Genomic DNA, 16,171 nt, shown 5'->3' with positions numbered 1-16,171 from the left:
CGGTACGCCTCAACGAGGCTCGGCCGGTACGCCTCAATGAGCTCGGATGGTACACCTCAACAAGGCTCAGACGGTATGCCTCAACGAGGTACATAGTCGGGATGGATGCCTAGGAATCTATCCACAATAGGTCCCCACTGTAAAGAAACATATACTGTATGGTATATGTTTCATTGCAGTGGCTTTTTGTATAGGAGAGCACAGTCTTCATGGTTAAAAAAGAAAAAAACACTGACCTGGTAGATAATGACCTGTTATCAATGCAATCAAAGGATCTCATGTTCAAGTGTTCAAGTACCCTTGTGAGACTAGTTTTTTTTTGCCTGTTAGTATTTCCCCACATGTGTTGCGGCTGTCGAACAGCCACGAGACATGCAGCCGCAGGGACTCGAACATATTATTCGAGCACATCGAAAACACATGGTTAGCACCTGAGCATAATCCGAGAACACCTTGTCTGAGCACATTCGCTCATTGCTACTTCTTACGCTCCACTTTTTAGCTTTGTTCCAATGGGAGTGTGACTCCAGCTTTTTTACAGTGCCTACTGGGAGTGTCAGGTAGTCTGAGACACACCTCCTGTCTCATTGGTTCCAGCTGTTGCTCTGTCCCTCCCCCTGCCTTCTCCGATTGGCTGCTGGGTATAGGCACAAGCCCAGCTCTGGCATGGCAGGAAGTCAGGGCACGGAGCAGTTTATAAAGGTAGTAGATGTTACTAAGTGATTGTATAGAGGTAGACAGTCATTATTATGTGTGGTATCAACAGAGATCAGAGGACCCTTCCGATACACATCTGGAATGACCGCTCTGCAGCTAATCTTCTTTTTACATCCACATATATTTATATTACACCTGCTTCCACTTTTATTGCCTGGTCATTTAATTCATCACAAGTGAAGCCTTTACTTACAGAGATTTACACATTTTATATGGAGACCGTCAATTTTCGCCCAACCAGATAGTCGCGTTTTATTTTCCTTCGCTGCGTTCAGATCAAAGAGGTTTAACATTGTCTCAAATGTATCTGACAGATGTACGGACCTACGTGCGAACAACCAGGAATGAGCAGGATACCGTGTGTTTTTATGACGGTTAATGTATAAAACAGCTTGTTAATTTCCTGCTTTGGCCACGCATCAAAGTATCAAAATGTGGCATAATGTTGGAAGATTGACATAAATTATTGCTTTCCATCTGTCCTGTTTGTGTGTATACCCTATATGTGTACCCGCTGCTCTCCATGTTTATTCTGCATATTTATTTTGCAGTCGATTTGGAGCACATGCGAACAGTAAAAGCTGATAAACACCAGAGATTTTGCCAAGAAAATGGACTTGGAAGCTTTTTCGTATCTGCAAAGACCGGAGATTCTGTAAGTGAATGTATATCTAAATATATACAGTGAAGGAAATAAGTATTTGATCCCTTGCTGATTTTCTACTTTTACCCACTGACAAAGACATGAACAGTCTATAATTTTAAGGGTAGGTTAATTTTAACATTGAGAGGTAGAATATCAAAAATAAAATTCAGAAAATCAGAATGTATAAATTATATAAATTTATTTGCATTGTGCAGTGAGAAATAAGTATTTGATCCCCTACCAACAATTAAGATTTCTGGCTCCTACAGACCAGTTAGATGCTCCTAATCAACTCGTTACCTGCATTTTAGACCGCTGTCTCACATAGTCACCTTTATAAAAGACTCCTGTCCACAGACTCAATCAGTCAGACTCTAACCTCTACAACATGGGCAAGACCAAAGAGCTTTATAAGCATGTCAGGGACAGGATCATCCCACTTACCTTCCTGTGCTCCCTGGCAGCGTCTTGTTCTTTGTTCCAATGCCAGCAGCTGATTTATGCTTGTAAGCGGCACATGGCAGTGATGGCAGCTGCTGGAAGGCGGCGGCTGCGGCTGTAACTGTGCTCTCACTAAAAGAGAAATTAATATTCACTGCCAGAGCAGTGAATATTCATTTCCTTTTAGCAGCGGGCGCAGGTGTTAGCCGCAGCCACCGGCTCCTGCCTCCTGTGACCTGCTGCTACCGCTCCGCCATCTTCCCATCCACAGCCAGGACAGGTACTTCCGGACTATAAGACACATTCCCCATTTTCCTCCACGTTTTTGGAGGAAAACAGTTGTTTGTCTTATTGTCCGAAAAATACGGTGTATATATATTAGGATATATGTTGCAGCGACGCTAGTATATGAGGTATCCTAATGCTGCAGGTCTTGACAGTAACCACAAGTGTTGTCAAAATAAAAAAAGAGATCAATAAATATTAGATTTGCGCAAAAGGAACCAAAGGGAAATTATAAACCCAAATGTAATGGACACACTTGAGAAAACCGAAATGGAAAAAATATGCATTTAATCAAAATACTTGTCTAAAAAAAATTTAAGATGAAAGGGGAAAAGTCATAAATATATATTAAAGCTATATTGAAAAGGCAACACTGTTCAAGATATATAATAGGATTGCGCTATGCCCATAGAACCAACAGTGATATTTTGGTCACGCTGTAAAAAAGACAATAAGTACCCATATCTGCAATGTTGGGTACCTGTGGGAAAAAAACAGGAGAAATGTTCAGGGATGAGTTGCTCAACTGTACTGAAAACTTTGCTAGTATTTAGTGTCAGCCTCCTGAATTGGAAATCATGAAGAATGTATACTAGGAAGCCTATACAGTAGGAAAAAATGGGAATATTAGATCATAAAGAAGTCTCTAAATAGTCCAATGGAAGTCTTAAATGGAGGGATTTTTAGACCCTTCCACTGTGTGGCTTTCCAGAATAAAGTCGCCTAATCACTTATACCACACGAGGAACGGCATAAAAGATAAATAAAATCAATACTTCACCTGCTGTTGGTTTGTTCATTCTGCCTCCCAAAGATTGTAGTAAGGCCCGACGCACATTTATCCTGCGCTCTACACTAAGTGATTACATTGGGGTTTCCATGTAAATCTCTGAAATATGTGATTCAATAGGAACACCTGGAGGAAGATTCCCTATAATGAGGCAGGTGGAATCTCTGTAGAAGCCGTCTGGCCTGTGATCTGGTAGTGTCCATCTTTTTAGGCAAGTATAAAATCGTGGTCCACCACAGTTTTGTGCACTTCTGAAAAGAACGACACCGCTGAACAAATGCCAGACGGAGTCCAGAGTAAGTCTGCTGCCTCATTGTAGTGAATGGATCCCTCATGAGTTTCATCTGAATCCCGTCACTGAGATGTGCATAGAGCACAGGATAAATGTGATCCCAAATGTTATGTAAAATGTTTCCAACAAAAGCTTCAAAACGATCAGCAAAAAAAGCTCCCTACTCAGGTCTGTCATCAGAAATATAGGGGGCGTCTACATTACTGGTAGTACAAAAAGCAAAATGGCTCCTGGCATTACTCTCAAATGAAATTCGGCAAATTCTGCTGTCCCAATTCCAAATGCCCCCCTCCCTACTGAGCCCCAGTGTGCCTAAGCCACATTTAGTGCCCACATGTTTGGCATTTCTGTAGCAACGAGAGCCTGCTTAGTTTACGTGTGCGTGTCTCCAGAAGCCTGAGCTGGGCGAAACTTACTGATCACTATAACATACTGGGCACTATGTAGTAGGGGTATAATCTCCAAAATGGGGTCACTTCAGGAGGTATTCTGCTCTTCTAGCACTTAGGGGTTCTGTATTTTGAGTCCGCAACCTAGAAAAATTTGCGCTCCAGGAAGGAAATAGCGCTCCGTTCCTTTCGATTCTCGCTTGGAGGCTAAGCAGCACTGTACAGCCACTTAAGGGGTATTTCTACGTTCAGCAGGAATTGTGAGTACATTTTGGTGCCATTTTTATCCATTTCCACTTGTAAAAATGTAAAATCTGGGGCTAAAACAACATTTTGGTGGTAAAAAATGTAATTATTTTTTCTTCACTGTTCGATGGTATAACATTCTGTGACATACCCGTGGTGTCAGTATGATCGCTGCAACCCTAGATTCATTTCTTGAGAGGTGTATACACTTATGGGGGTTCTGCTCTTCTGGCACCTCAGGGGCTCTCCCAGTGGGTCACGGCACCTGCAAACCTTAACAGTAAAATCTGCGCAATAATATGGCGCTTCTTCCCTTCTGAGCTTTGCACTTTGCCTCAAAAGTATTTCCCGATTACATGCAGCGTATTGGTGCAATCACGAGAAATATTTACAACAAATTTGAGAGGTCCAATTTCTCCTATTATCCTGTAGAAAAATTAACAACTTGGGGCTAAAACAACATTTGAAATATTAACAATGTAATTGTTCTTTCTTCACTGCCCAATGGTATAAAATTCTATGAGGCACATGTGGTGTCAATATGATCCCTGCACTTCTAGATGAATTAATTAGGTGATGTAGTTTGTAAAATGAGATCACTTGTGGGGGCTTCTGGCACCTCAGGGGCTCTGGCAATGTGACATAGCACCCTTAAAGTGAACCTGTCAGCAGGATTGTGCTGCGTAAACTCAGACAGTGTCAGCTTGGCGCCGTTATACTGATTATATACTGATATAAAAAATTAGGCTTCATCAAGATGGCGCCGGCGGCACCTGCACAGTAGCATCTATCGGAATGTGATAGATGCTACTGTGCAGACGCGGCTGCCAGCACCATTTTGTTTGGGGAAAAAAAAAAATCTTAAAATTATATGTGAAATAAAACAAAAATATGCATATTATCAGCCGTATCCTGCTACAGCGGAGGCACCAGCCTGCTGAATGTAAATTTTTTTTTTCAAACCATATTATATTCAGTATGTAAAATAGGGGGCAGGTCACTGAGAGATCATTCACCTGTCATAAGCGATACAGATGAATATCTAAGCAGAGCACCAAATAAAGACGCCCCCCCCCCCAAACAGGCCTGCCCTGGAGCACGAGAATCTCATGAACTGAAAATACAAATTAAACAACAACCACAAGACGGATTTCATCACCCAGGTATCTACTACTGCCTGTAGTTTACTCAGCACAAATCTGCCGACAAGTTCACTTTAAACCATTCCAGCAAAATCTGAACTCCAGTATGGCGCGTCTTCCCTTCTGAGCTTTGCACTGTGCTTAAATAGTATTCTTGAACTACATATGGGGAGTACTCAGGAGAAATTGGGCAACGTATTTTTGGGTCCGTTTTCTCCTGCTATCCTTTTGAAAATGAAAAAATTTAGGGCTAAAACAAAATTTTTGTGGGAATTTTTTTTTTTTTTTTTTCCATTTTCACATATCAAGATAGTAAAATTCTGTGAAGCACCCGTGGGTTCAAGGTTCTCACCACACGACTACATAAATTCCTTGAGGGGTCTGGTTGCCTGAATGGTGTCACTTGTGGGTGGTCTCCACTGATTTTTGCACAGCAGGGGCTCTCCAAACGCAACATGACACTCGCAGACCATTCCATGCAAAATGTCATTCCTTCCTTTCTGAGCCCTGCCGTACACCCAAACAGTAGGATTTCCCCACATATAGGGTATCAGCATACTTAGGAGAGATTGCAAAACATATTCTGGGGTCCATTTTCTCATTGGGGGCTAAAAGAACATTTTTGTGGGGAAAAAGAGATTTTTTATTTTCACGGCTCTATGTTATAAACTTCTGTGAAGCATCTTGGGGGTTCAATGTGCTCACTACAAATCTAGATACATTCTTTGAGGGGTCTAGTTCCAAAATGGGGTAACTTGTGAGAGTTTCCAATGTATAGGCACATAGGAGGCTCTCTCAAAGCGACATGGCGTCCGCTAATGATTCCAGTCAGTTTTGCACTCCAAAAGTCCAATGGCGCTCCTTCCCTTCCAAAACCTGCCGTGCACCCAAACGGTAGTTTTCCCTCACATATGGGGTATCCGTGTACTCAGGAGAAATTGCACAACAAATTTGGGGGTCCATTTTCTGCTGTTACCTTTGTGAAGCAAACACTGAAAAAAGATGATACTAGATCGAATAAAGTATCAAACTGTAACAACTTTATTATTAAAATCGTCAGGCAAAAGGTGAAAGAATATGAAAATAAAAAGAATTTTGGGTCTGAAGTAAAATTTTTGTGAAAAAAAAGTTAAATGTTAATTTTTTTTTCTTCCACATTCGATTAATTCCTGTGAAGAACCTGAAGGGTTAATAAACTTCTTGAATGTGGTTTTGAGTACTTTGAGGGGTGCCGTTTTTAGAATGGTGTCACGTTTGGGTATTTTCTTTTATATAGCCTCCTCAAAATCCCTACAAGGGATTTAAGGTCATGAAAATTAAGTTTTGAAAATTGCAAAATTTGTCAGAATTGTACAAATTTAAAGGTGGAAAAAGTTCTGAAATGATTCTTCTTGATGGGATTTTTTTTTTACGTAACAAAAAGCTCGCATTTCAACTGGGGTGTGTAGATCCACCCAAACACATTGTTTTCCACTGTTTTATGATGTTACGCTTTCAAGACAATGTAGTGATATGCCACAGGCTGGACAACACAACTTTCAACGTCATTTACTTTCGGTGAACGCTCGTGATCTACTCAAGTCAAGTTGTAAACTGCTAAACTGCCTCATCGCCTGCTACCAACTCTTCATCCATAAGGCAAATTACACAGGACTGAGCTGCTGCTTCTAATAGTTTCCAAAAGTAGGACTCCCAGACATGTATGACGAGCTAAAGACCAAGCCACTCTTTTTTTTCCTTACACTTTTGATGCTTTTTAGGTCAGTCTTGAGTTACGAGCAGGTGACAGATACTCGTGATATTTTCTCCTATTGTACGTGCTGTTGTTTTCTTTGCATTGCTCTACTTAATTCCTCTTGTTCTGACTTTGTGCGGATCGCTATTTTCATTGTAAAACAAAGAGACAAATGTTCCTTCCATGAAACAAATCTGGTAAATGTATTGGAATTCTATTGCTAAACACAACACTTTTCTGTATTAAAAAGACACCAATTTCAAAGCTGAAGTTATTTTAAGGGCCGTCGAGTCTAAATTCTGCGTTTACATCTCGTCAGTGTTTACAGTGCAGGAAAGGCTTGATTTATTTGAAAGTAACTGGAGGATGTCTGCTTTTAATCATTTAAACTCCCATTTTTCCCTTTGTAGGTTTTCCTGTGCTTTCAGAGAGTCGCTGCTGAGATCCTGGGGATCAAACTGAACAAGGCAGAAATTGAACAATCTCAGGTAATGATTGTCGTTGATACTATTTTTGACTGTGTATGTATGTGTGCATGTATATATTATAATATATATATATATATATATATATATATATATATATATAATTTTACTTTTTTTCATAGTTCCTTTAATTTGAAATCTATAAACAATAAAAGGTCAAAATTTTGTACACCCCTCAAAATGGTACCAATTTTTTGTGACGTGGGGCTAGGTGAGGGTTTATTTTTTGCGCTCCGAGCTAACATAACGGATATCATTTTGGTGTAGATGCGAAGATCAAAAGATCACCTGTTACTGCATTTTATTGCATTGTTGTTGCGGCCAAAAAAAAAGTAATTCTGGCTTTCCGACTTCTTTTTCTAGTTACGCCGTTAACCGATCAGATTATTTCATATTTTGACAGATCGGACATTTCTGAACTCAGCATTACCAAATATTAGTTTTTTTACTTTTTTACTTGCTTCAATAGTCTACTCTCGTCCGATCTCTTGTGCTACACATAGCAGGGCTGCAGCCTATTGTGTAGCAGAAATCATCATTTCCTATGAATGCTTGCCACGGGCCAACATTCACAGGAAGTTCTCAATTACAGGCATGAGGGGCTTCTGCAGACCCCCGGCTCTCATGACAACCCTTCGGCGCCCCACGATCACCTGACATGGGCGTGTTTATGACGCACTTTCGGCTTGCGCAAATTGAATGCTGCTGTCAAGAGATTGACAGCAACATTTAACATGTTAACAGCGGCAGGTGGATCGTGATTCAATCCTTGGTTTTAGAGGCACATGACAGCTGATCACATCAGGAACCTGCATCAAAGGCAGGGAGACGACCTTGGATGTACCTATACACCCGTAAAGGGGTTAAAAAAATACCGTTGGACTTTTAGAAGGTAAAATAAATTGTACAATTGAATTTGTACAACTCTTTTTTTAAAAAGCCAGGCCCTCATATGACTCTGTCGAAAGAAAAAGGCCAGATTTTTATTTTTTTTCCTCCTCGTGTCATCTTTCAGGGCGAGAGTTGGAAGGTCCCAATACACATTAGACGCCAGTTCTTCTGAAAATGGAGTTTGCATATATTTGGGGCCTTAAGGTACTCAACCCTTAAATGGGTTGCCCGGTCCAAATCAACAAGTCTGCAGTCACTTGTATGACTGCAGACTTATGAATCCCCCCAAGCGCCCGCACTGTCCTGCCGGGAATGGCCAGTTTCTGACCTGGGATCATGTAGGACATTCATGGTGCCAGTTCTAAATGTGCACTTTAACGACTTTGTTCTTTGTTCTTAGCTTTGTCTTCTCTAATACTGAGCTTATTTTTCTTGATCTTCATTTAAGCACGTCCATCTTCTGCAGGTTGTCTTCTGCATTTTTCTGGAAATGTTTTGTGAGGAGGCGTGCATTTTATAAACGGTTTCCCTTGGTTTTGCATTTTTGTGTTCTCCACATGCAGACAAAATCTGATCATTGCAGTTAATGTGTGTTTCAGGTCCCAGATGTTAATTGGTTTCAGAAATGTTTGCAATAAATAAAGATTTGTAAAACTATTAACTGCTTGACAACTCTGTAGAGCAGATATGTGGTATCTCCGCATGTCAGATAACAGCACTTCACACTACAAATTGTCTACAATTGTCTGCAGATAACCCGAACCCCAGTCAATCATTGCTCTGTCCACCAGGCCAGATAAAGTCTGCTCCCTTTAGAGATACACTAAACTTTCTTGTTTCATTTTTCACCATGTGTTTGTTTAATGAAAACCTTAAAGACATGTTGTACCATAGATGAAAAGTTCACCCCCAAGGCATTCATCATTGGTAAACGGCTACTGCTCCTCCAGTGGTGAATACAGAAGGCCATAACTCAACGTCAGACGGTCATTGTGCTAACAGCCTGGAGGCAATTGCCCCATATGTGTATATTCTGACTTTCTCCGAAAGAGCCACCTCAAAAACATTGATATTGATTCTCCTTTCAGATAAAGAGATGTTTTTTAACCCCTTTCTGCCATTGGACGTACTATTCTGTCCATGTGGGGTGGGCCCTACTTCCCAAGGACGGAATAGTACGTCCAGCACGATCGGCCGTGCTCACGGGGGGAGCGCGGCCGATCGCAGCCGGGTGTCAGCTGACTATCGCAGCTGACATCCGGCACTATGTGCCAGGAGCGGTCACAGACCGCCCCCGGCACATTAATCCCCGGCACACCGCGATCACACATGATCGCAGTGTGCCGGCAGTATAGGGAAGCATCGCGCAGGGAGGGGGCTCCCTGCGTGCTTCCCTGAGACCCCCGCAGCAACGCAATGTGATCGCGTTGTTCCAAGGGTCTACTACCTCCTTCCTCACTGCAGGTCCCGGATCCAAGATGGCCGCGGCATCCGGGTCCTGCAGGGAGGGAGGTGGCTTACCGAGTGCCTGCTCAGAGCAGGCGCTGGTAAGCTTGCTGCACTCTAAGTGAGATCGGTGATCTGACAGAGTGCTGTGCACACTGTCAAATCACCGATCTGTAATCTCCCCCCCTGGGACAAAGTAAAAAAGTTTAAAAAAAAATGTCCACATGTGTAAAAAAAAAAAAAAAAAATTCCTAAATAAATAAATAATAAAAAAAAAATATTCCCATAAATTTCTTTATCTAAATAAAAAAAAAATCAAACAATAAAAGTACACATATTTAGTATCGCCGCGTCCGTAACGACCCCACCTATAAAACTATATCACTAGTTAACCCCTTCAGTGAACACCGTAAAAAAAAAAAAAAAAAACCCGAGGCAAAAAAACAACGCTTTATTCTCATACCGCCAAACAAAAAGTGGAATAACACGCGATCAAAAAGACGGATATAAATAACCATGGTACCGCTGAAAACGTCATCTTGTCCCGCAAAAAACGAGCCGCCATACACCATCATCAGCGAAAAAATAAAAAAGTTATAGTCCTCAGAATAAAGCGATGCCAAAATAATTATTTTTTCTATAAAATAGCTTTTATCGTATAAAAGCACCAAAACATAAAAAAAAGATATAAATGAGATATCGCTGTAATCGTACTGACCCGAAGAATAAAACTGCTTTATCAATTTTACCAAACGTGGAACGGTATAAACGTCTCCCCCAAAAGAAATTCATGAACAGCTGATTTTTGGTCATTCTGCCTCACAAAAATCGGAATAAAAAGCGATCAAAAAATCTCCCGTGCCCGAACATGTTACCAATAAAAACGTCAACTCGTCCCGCAAAAAACAAGACCTCACCTGACTCTGTGGTCTCAAATATGGAAAAATTTTAGCTCTCAAAATGTGGTAACGCAAAAAATATTTTTTGCAATAAAAAGCGTCTTTCAGTGTGTGACGGCTGCCAATCATAAAAATCCGCTAAATAACCCGCTATAAAAGTAAATCAAACCCCCCTTCATCACCTGCTTAGTTAGGGAAAAAAATTGTATTTATTTCCATTTTCTCGTTAGGGCTAGGGTTAGGGCTAGGGTTGGGGCTAGGGTTAAGGCTACATTTAGGGTTGGGGCTAAAGTTAGGGTTAGGGTTGGGGCTAAAGTTAGGGTTAGGGTTTGGATTACATTTACAGTTGGGAATAGGGTTGGGATTAGGGTTAGGGGTGTGTCTGGGTTAGAGGTGTGGTTAGGGTTACCGTTGGGATTAGGGTTAGGGGTGTGTTTGGATTAGGGTTTCAGTTATAATTGGGGGGTTTCCACTGTTTAGGCACATCAGGGGCTCTCCAAACGTGACATGGCGTCCGATTTCAATTCCAGCCAATTCTGCGTTGAAAAAGTAAAACAGTGCTCCTTCCCTTCCAAGCTCTCCCGTGCGCCCAAACAGGGGTTTACCCCAACATATGGGGTATCAGCGTACTCGGAACACATTGGAGAACAACTTTTGGGGTCCAATTTCTCCTGTTACCCTTGGGAAAATACAAAACTGGGGGCTAAAAAATAATTTTGGGGGGAAATTTTTTATTTTTTTATTTTCACGGCTCTGCGTTATAAACTGTAGTGAAACACTTGGGGGTTCAAAGTTCTCACAACACAACTAGATAAGTTCCTTGGGGGGTCTAGTTTCCAATATTGGGTCACTTGTGGGGGGTTTCTACTGTTTAGGTACATTAGGGGCTCTGCAAACGCAATGTGACGCCTGCAGACCAATCCATCTAAGTCTGCATTGCAAATGATGCTCCTTCCCTTCCGAGCTCTGCCATGCGCTCAAACGGTGGTTCCCCCCCCAGATATCAGGTATCAGTGTACTCAGGACAAATTGGACAACAATATATAGGGTCCAATTTCTCCTATTACCCTTGGAAAAATACAAAACTGGGGGCTAAAAAATAATTTTTGTGGAAAAAAAAATATTTTTTATTTGCACGGCTCTGCGTTATAAATTGTAGTGAAACACTTGGGGGTTCAAAGCTCTCACAACACATCTAGATGAGTTCCTTAGGGGGTCTACTTTCCAAAATGGTGTCACTTGTGGTTTTTTTTACTGTTTAGGTACATTAGGGGCTCTGCAAACGCAAAGTGACGCCTGCAGACCATTCCATCTAAGTCTGCATTCCAAATGGCGCTCCATCCCTTCTGAGCCCTCCCATGCGCCCAAACGGTGGTTCCCCCCCACATATGGGGTATCAGCATACTAAGGACAAATTGGACAACAACTTTTGGGGTCCAATTTCTCCTGTTACCCTCGGGAAAATACAAAACTGGGGGCTAAAAAATAATTTTTGTGGGAAAAAATGTTTGTTTTATTTTTACGGCTCTGCATTATAAACTTCTGTGAAGCACTTGGTGGGTCAAAGTGCTCACCACACCTCTAGATAAGTTCCTTAGGGGGTCTACTTTCCAAAATGGTGTCACTTGTGGGGGGGTTTCAATGTTTAGGCACATCAGTGGCTCTCCAAATGCAACATGGCGTCCCATCTCAATTCCTGTCAATTTTGCAGTGAAAAGTCAAGTGGCGCTCCTTCCCTTCCGAGCTCTCCCATGTGCCCAAACAGTGGTTTACACCCACATATGGGGTATCAGCGTACTCAGGACAAATTGTACAACAACTTTTGGGGTCCAATTTCTTCTCTTACCCTTTGGAAAATAAAAAATTGGGGGCAAAAAGATCATTTTTGTGAAAAAATATGATTTTTTATTTTTACGGTTCTGCATTATAAACTTCTGTGAAGCACTTGGTGGGTCAAAGTGCTCACCACACATCTAGATAAGTTCCTTAGGGGGTCTACTTTCCATAATGGTGTCACTTGTGAGGGGTTTCAATGTTTAGGCACATCAGTGGCTCTCCAAACGCAACATGGCGTCCCATCTCAATTCCAGTCAATTTTGCATTGAAAAGTCAAATGGCGCTCCTTCGCTTCTGAGCTCTGTCATGCGCCCAAACAGTGGTTTACCCCCACATATGGGGTATCGGCGTACTCATGACAAATTGTATAACTTCTTTTGGGGTCCATTTTCTCCTGTGGTAAAATAATTACAAATTGGAGCTGAAGTAAATTTTGTGTGAAAAAAAGTTAAATGTTCATTTTTATTTAAACATTCCAAAAATTCCTGTGAAACACCTGAAGGGTTAATAAACTTTTTGAATGTGGTTTTGAGCATCTTGAGGGGTGCAGTTTTTAGAATGGTGTCACACTTGGGTATTTTCTATCATATAGACCCCTCAAAATGACTTCAAATGAGATGTGGTCCCTAAAAAAAAAAATGGTGTTGTAAAAATGAGAAATTGCTGGTCAACTTTTAACCCTTATAACTCCCTAACAAAAAAAAATGTTGGTTCCAAAATGGTGCTGATGTAAAGTAGACATGTGTGAAATGTTACTTATTAAGTATTTTGTGTGACATATCACTGTGATTTAATTGCATAAAAATTCAAATTTGGAAAATTGCGAAATTTTCAAAATTTTCGCCAAATTTCCATTTTTTTCACAAATAAACGCAGGTAATATCAAAGAAATTTTACCACTATCATGAAGTACAATATGTCACGAGAAAACAATGTCAGAGTCACCAGGATCCGTTGAAGCGTTCCAGAGTTATAACCTCATAAAGGGACAGTGGTCAGAATTGTAAAAATTGGCCCGGTCCATAACGTGCAAGCCACCCTTGGGGGTGAAGGGGTTAAGGGGGCATTACATAGACCATTTTTTTCTTCCTTCCTATTATTTTACATTCTGAACCACTGTTATAGAAAAAAATGTCAATTCACGTGTCATTGACTGTAGAAACTTTTTTTTTTTTTAAAGAAGTTGTTCACTACTTGGACAACTTTTTTTCCCTTGCTTGGCCACCATAAAATAATAAAGCTTAGACTCCCCTCCCGTGCAGGTGTCGTTCTTGTGGTGTCGGCACGCTCTCTCTCTTTCAGGGCTCTCTCGCGGGTTTGTGACATGTGACGCCGGCGCCCAATCAGAGCTGGCGCCACTGTCCCCGCCTCCTGTCGAATTGAACATGAAGAGGAAGTCTGAGATCAGCTGTAACCCAGACTTCCTCTTCATTTGTTTGATTTGTCCAGAGGCGGGGACAGAGACTAATCAGCGCTGGCATCATGGGTCACAATATTGCACGAGAGCCCCAGGACCACGAGTGCCTCCAGCATGGGAGGCTAGTATAGGTTTTATTATCTTATCAGGGGCATAACAGTTTGACCAAGAAGGGGTTGTCCTAGTAGTGGACAGCCCCTCTAAGGGTAAGGCATGTGCACATGTAGATTTCAGAAGTTCTTTTTTTTTTTTGGCTGTAAAAAATCACCCCCAAAACTCATAAAAAAAACTCTTCTTATTCATTGATATTGTAAAACCACTTTGCTGTTCACATGTTCAGACTTTTGAGCATTTTTTTTTTTTAATTTTGAAAAATGCCCGGTCAGTAAAATAAAAAAATGTATGTCACTTCGTTGAAGCAGCTCCTAATGGAATCCGCTCCAGACTAGGCACTGTTCTATGAAAAGGCTACAAAGAAACGACTTCAGGAAATAAACTCTTACAAAACACTTTTTAAAAAAATTCACAAAAGTTTGGGGGCACACAACGTCTTTTTTAGGCACAATCTATCTGGAACCAACCTGAAAAAGTGCCGCAAGCCCAAAACAAAACATGAACAACAGAGTACAGCAATGTAAAAACAGCATTGCTGTGCAAATGTTCAGTCTTTTCTTTCTTCTTTTAACCACGTCAGGGTTCGGAAACTTTAAAAGCTGCTCACTATTTATAGGTTAAATTATAGAAAAAAATATGCCAACCGTGGAACAATCCCAAAAAATTACTGCAAAGCTGCTTCAGGAAAAAGATTGGCTTTTTCCTGAAGATGCTTCGCATAGAAAAATCTCGTCTGGTCTGCTAGCGGCTTAGAGATGTTCTCCTACAATGGAAGTCTTCAAACAGAGGCTGGACAGACATCTTTCTGAGATGGTTTAGTGGATCCTTCATTGAGCAGGGGGTTGGACATGATGACCCTGGAGGTCCCTTCCAACTCTTACATTCTATGAAACTTTTTGATCATGTTTGAAAGGAAAGGCCTTTCACAGCTGACGGGTTCCTGAGATGTTACTCCAGCAACGAGTTGAGACGACCACTTCCAAGTTGCAGAGATAAATGTTCTTCTATTGGTTGATCCTCCCAAAGAAGAGCTAACTAATTACTAAACATTTGATTCATGAGATGAAATTTGGTAATAATACCCAACAAATCCCATTTACCAGCAATACATGTGCAAGATAGAATCATGAACCGCCAAAAAAGGGGAGAGATATGGGTGTCCACCCCAGACTCAAACCATGGTCGAAGAAGAAACCTGTATGTGTAAACGAGTCTTTCAGATCCAAGATGGTCTTCTCACGGAGTTCTATGTTCCTTTTCTTGACCTGGTGGTGTCCAGGGCACTCCTATAACCTGACACCTCATATCTGCAGCATAGTCCATGACTGTATTCGATGAAAATTTGATTTCATCAGAACCCGAATTCTCAAATGAGGAAGCGACCAATGAGAAACACTGGCAGGAAGACCACTTTACGTTGCATGTGTACATTTCATTGTCATGTATGTGTTGTCTCGTGTTCTTTTGTGCTCACATTTCTCACCTTCCCTCTGTTTCTTTTTATTCTAACATTTGTTTTCTTCTGTTTCATCCTTCTCCCCTTTCTTCCTCTGCATGATCATTCATTTTGCTTTCGCTTATAACGTTGACATCGGGTTGGCAGCGCATTGTAAAGGCAGAAATAGTGAACTATCCTGAAGACGATAAACAGTTGAACTCGGCGCACACTCAGAGTAAAGTCTGCTCTTTGCAATAGACGGAGGTATTCCGCACAACAGTGCCTTCTACCTTTCTATGTCTGAAACGTTATCTATTGTTCGATGCCAAGCAGTCATTTATTGTAATTCATCCTATGGAGCTATTCAGATGTTTCATATGTGGATGTATATTTCAGTAGGAGGCTTGTTACATGGGGTAAGAATTACACATCTGCTTTCTTCTGGAAATGGCGCCATATCTGTCTATAGAAGCTCAGCTAAATTGAAGTGATTTGGGCTAAGTGCAATACCAGACATAACTTGTCTAAGAACCCAGATGGTTGATTGGCAAGGAAGGAGCCTAGAGTAGAGTCAGTGGCCACACTTGAATTAACGGGTAGGCCTGCCTTCTCACACTCGCATTTCTCAATCCATGTACAGACCGGGGCTTCCAGATTGCCGCAGGTTTCCTGATCTGAAATAACCGCTTCATAGGCTTTTGTTAGTTCGGGTCTGAAAATCGCGATCCATACATAGGCTGCGATATGCCGACATGTAAACAGGGACTTGTTCAGACCTGCATCTAGCGCAGTACCGGGGTACTGCTACGCCACAGCCAAGGCTCATTCTCACACTCTCACCTTCTTACTATTTTGTATTCACAAACCACATTCGGCAAAATGCATGAGTTTTTACCACGATTTGCCATCGTTTCTAGATTCGGTAATTGGCTATGCGGTTCCAACAGGTAAAACTTGTAAAA

General features: G+C 41.4%; 1 protein-coding gene across 3 annotated transcripts in view; it reads left to right on the top strand.

Moving 5' to 3' along the window:
- The window catches only part of RAB28 (RAB28, member RAS oncogene family), a 138,382-nt gene that overhangs the window by 112,317 nt on the left and 9,894 nt on the right, over positions 1–16,171 (top strand). For 2 of the 3 annotated variants that reach the window (XM_077280160.1, XM_077280159.1), the window contains exons 5-6: positions 1,269–1,372; positions 7,094–7,171. In XM_077280160.1, the coding sequence (XP_077136275.1) occupies positions 1,269–1,372; positions 7,094–7,171 (182 nt within the window). Of the gene's footprint in view, positions 1–1,268; positions 1,373–7,093; positions 7,172–15,374; positions 15,474–16,171 lie in introns of those variants that run through there. The other variant, XM_077280161.1, reaches the window with a different exon arrangement.

The sequence above is a fragment of the Ranitomeya variabilis genome, chromosome 1 (assembly GCF_051348905.1).
Source record: "Ranitomeya variabilis isolate aRanVar5 chromosome 1, aRanVar5.hap1, whole genome shotgun sequence".
Classification (NCBI taxonomy): domain Eukaryota; kingdom Metazoa; phylum Chordata; class Amphibia; order Anura; family Dendrobatidae; genus Ranitomeya; species Ranitomeya variabilis.
This window is presented reverse-complemented; position numbering and strand designations above follow the sequence as displayed.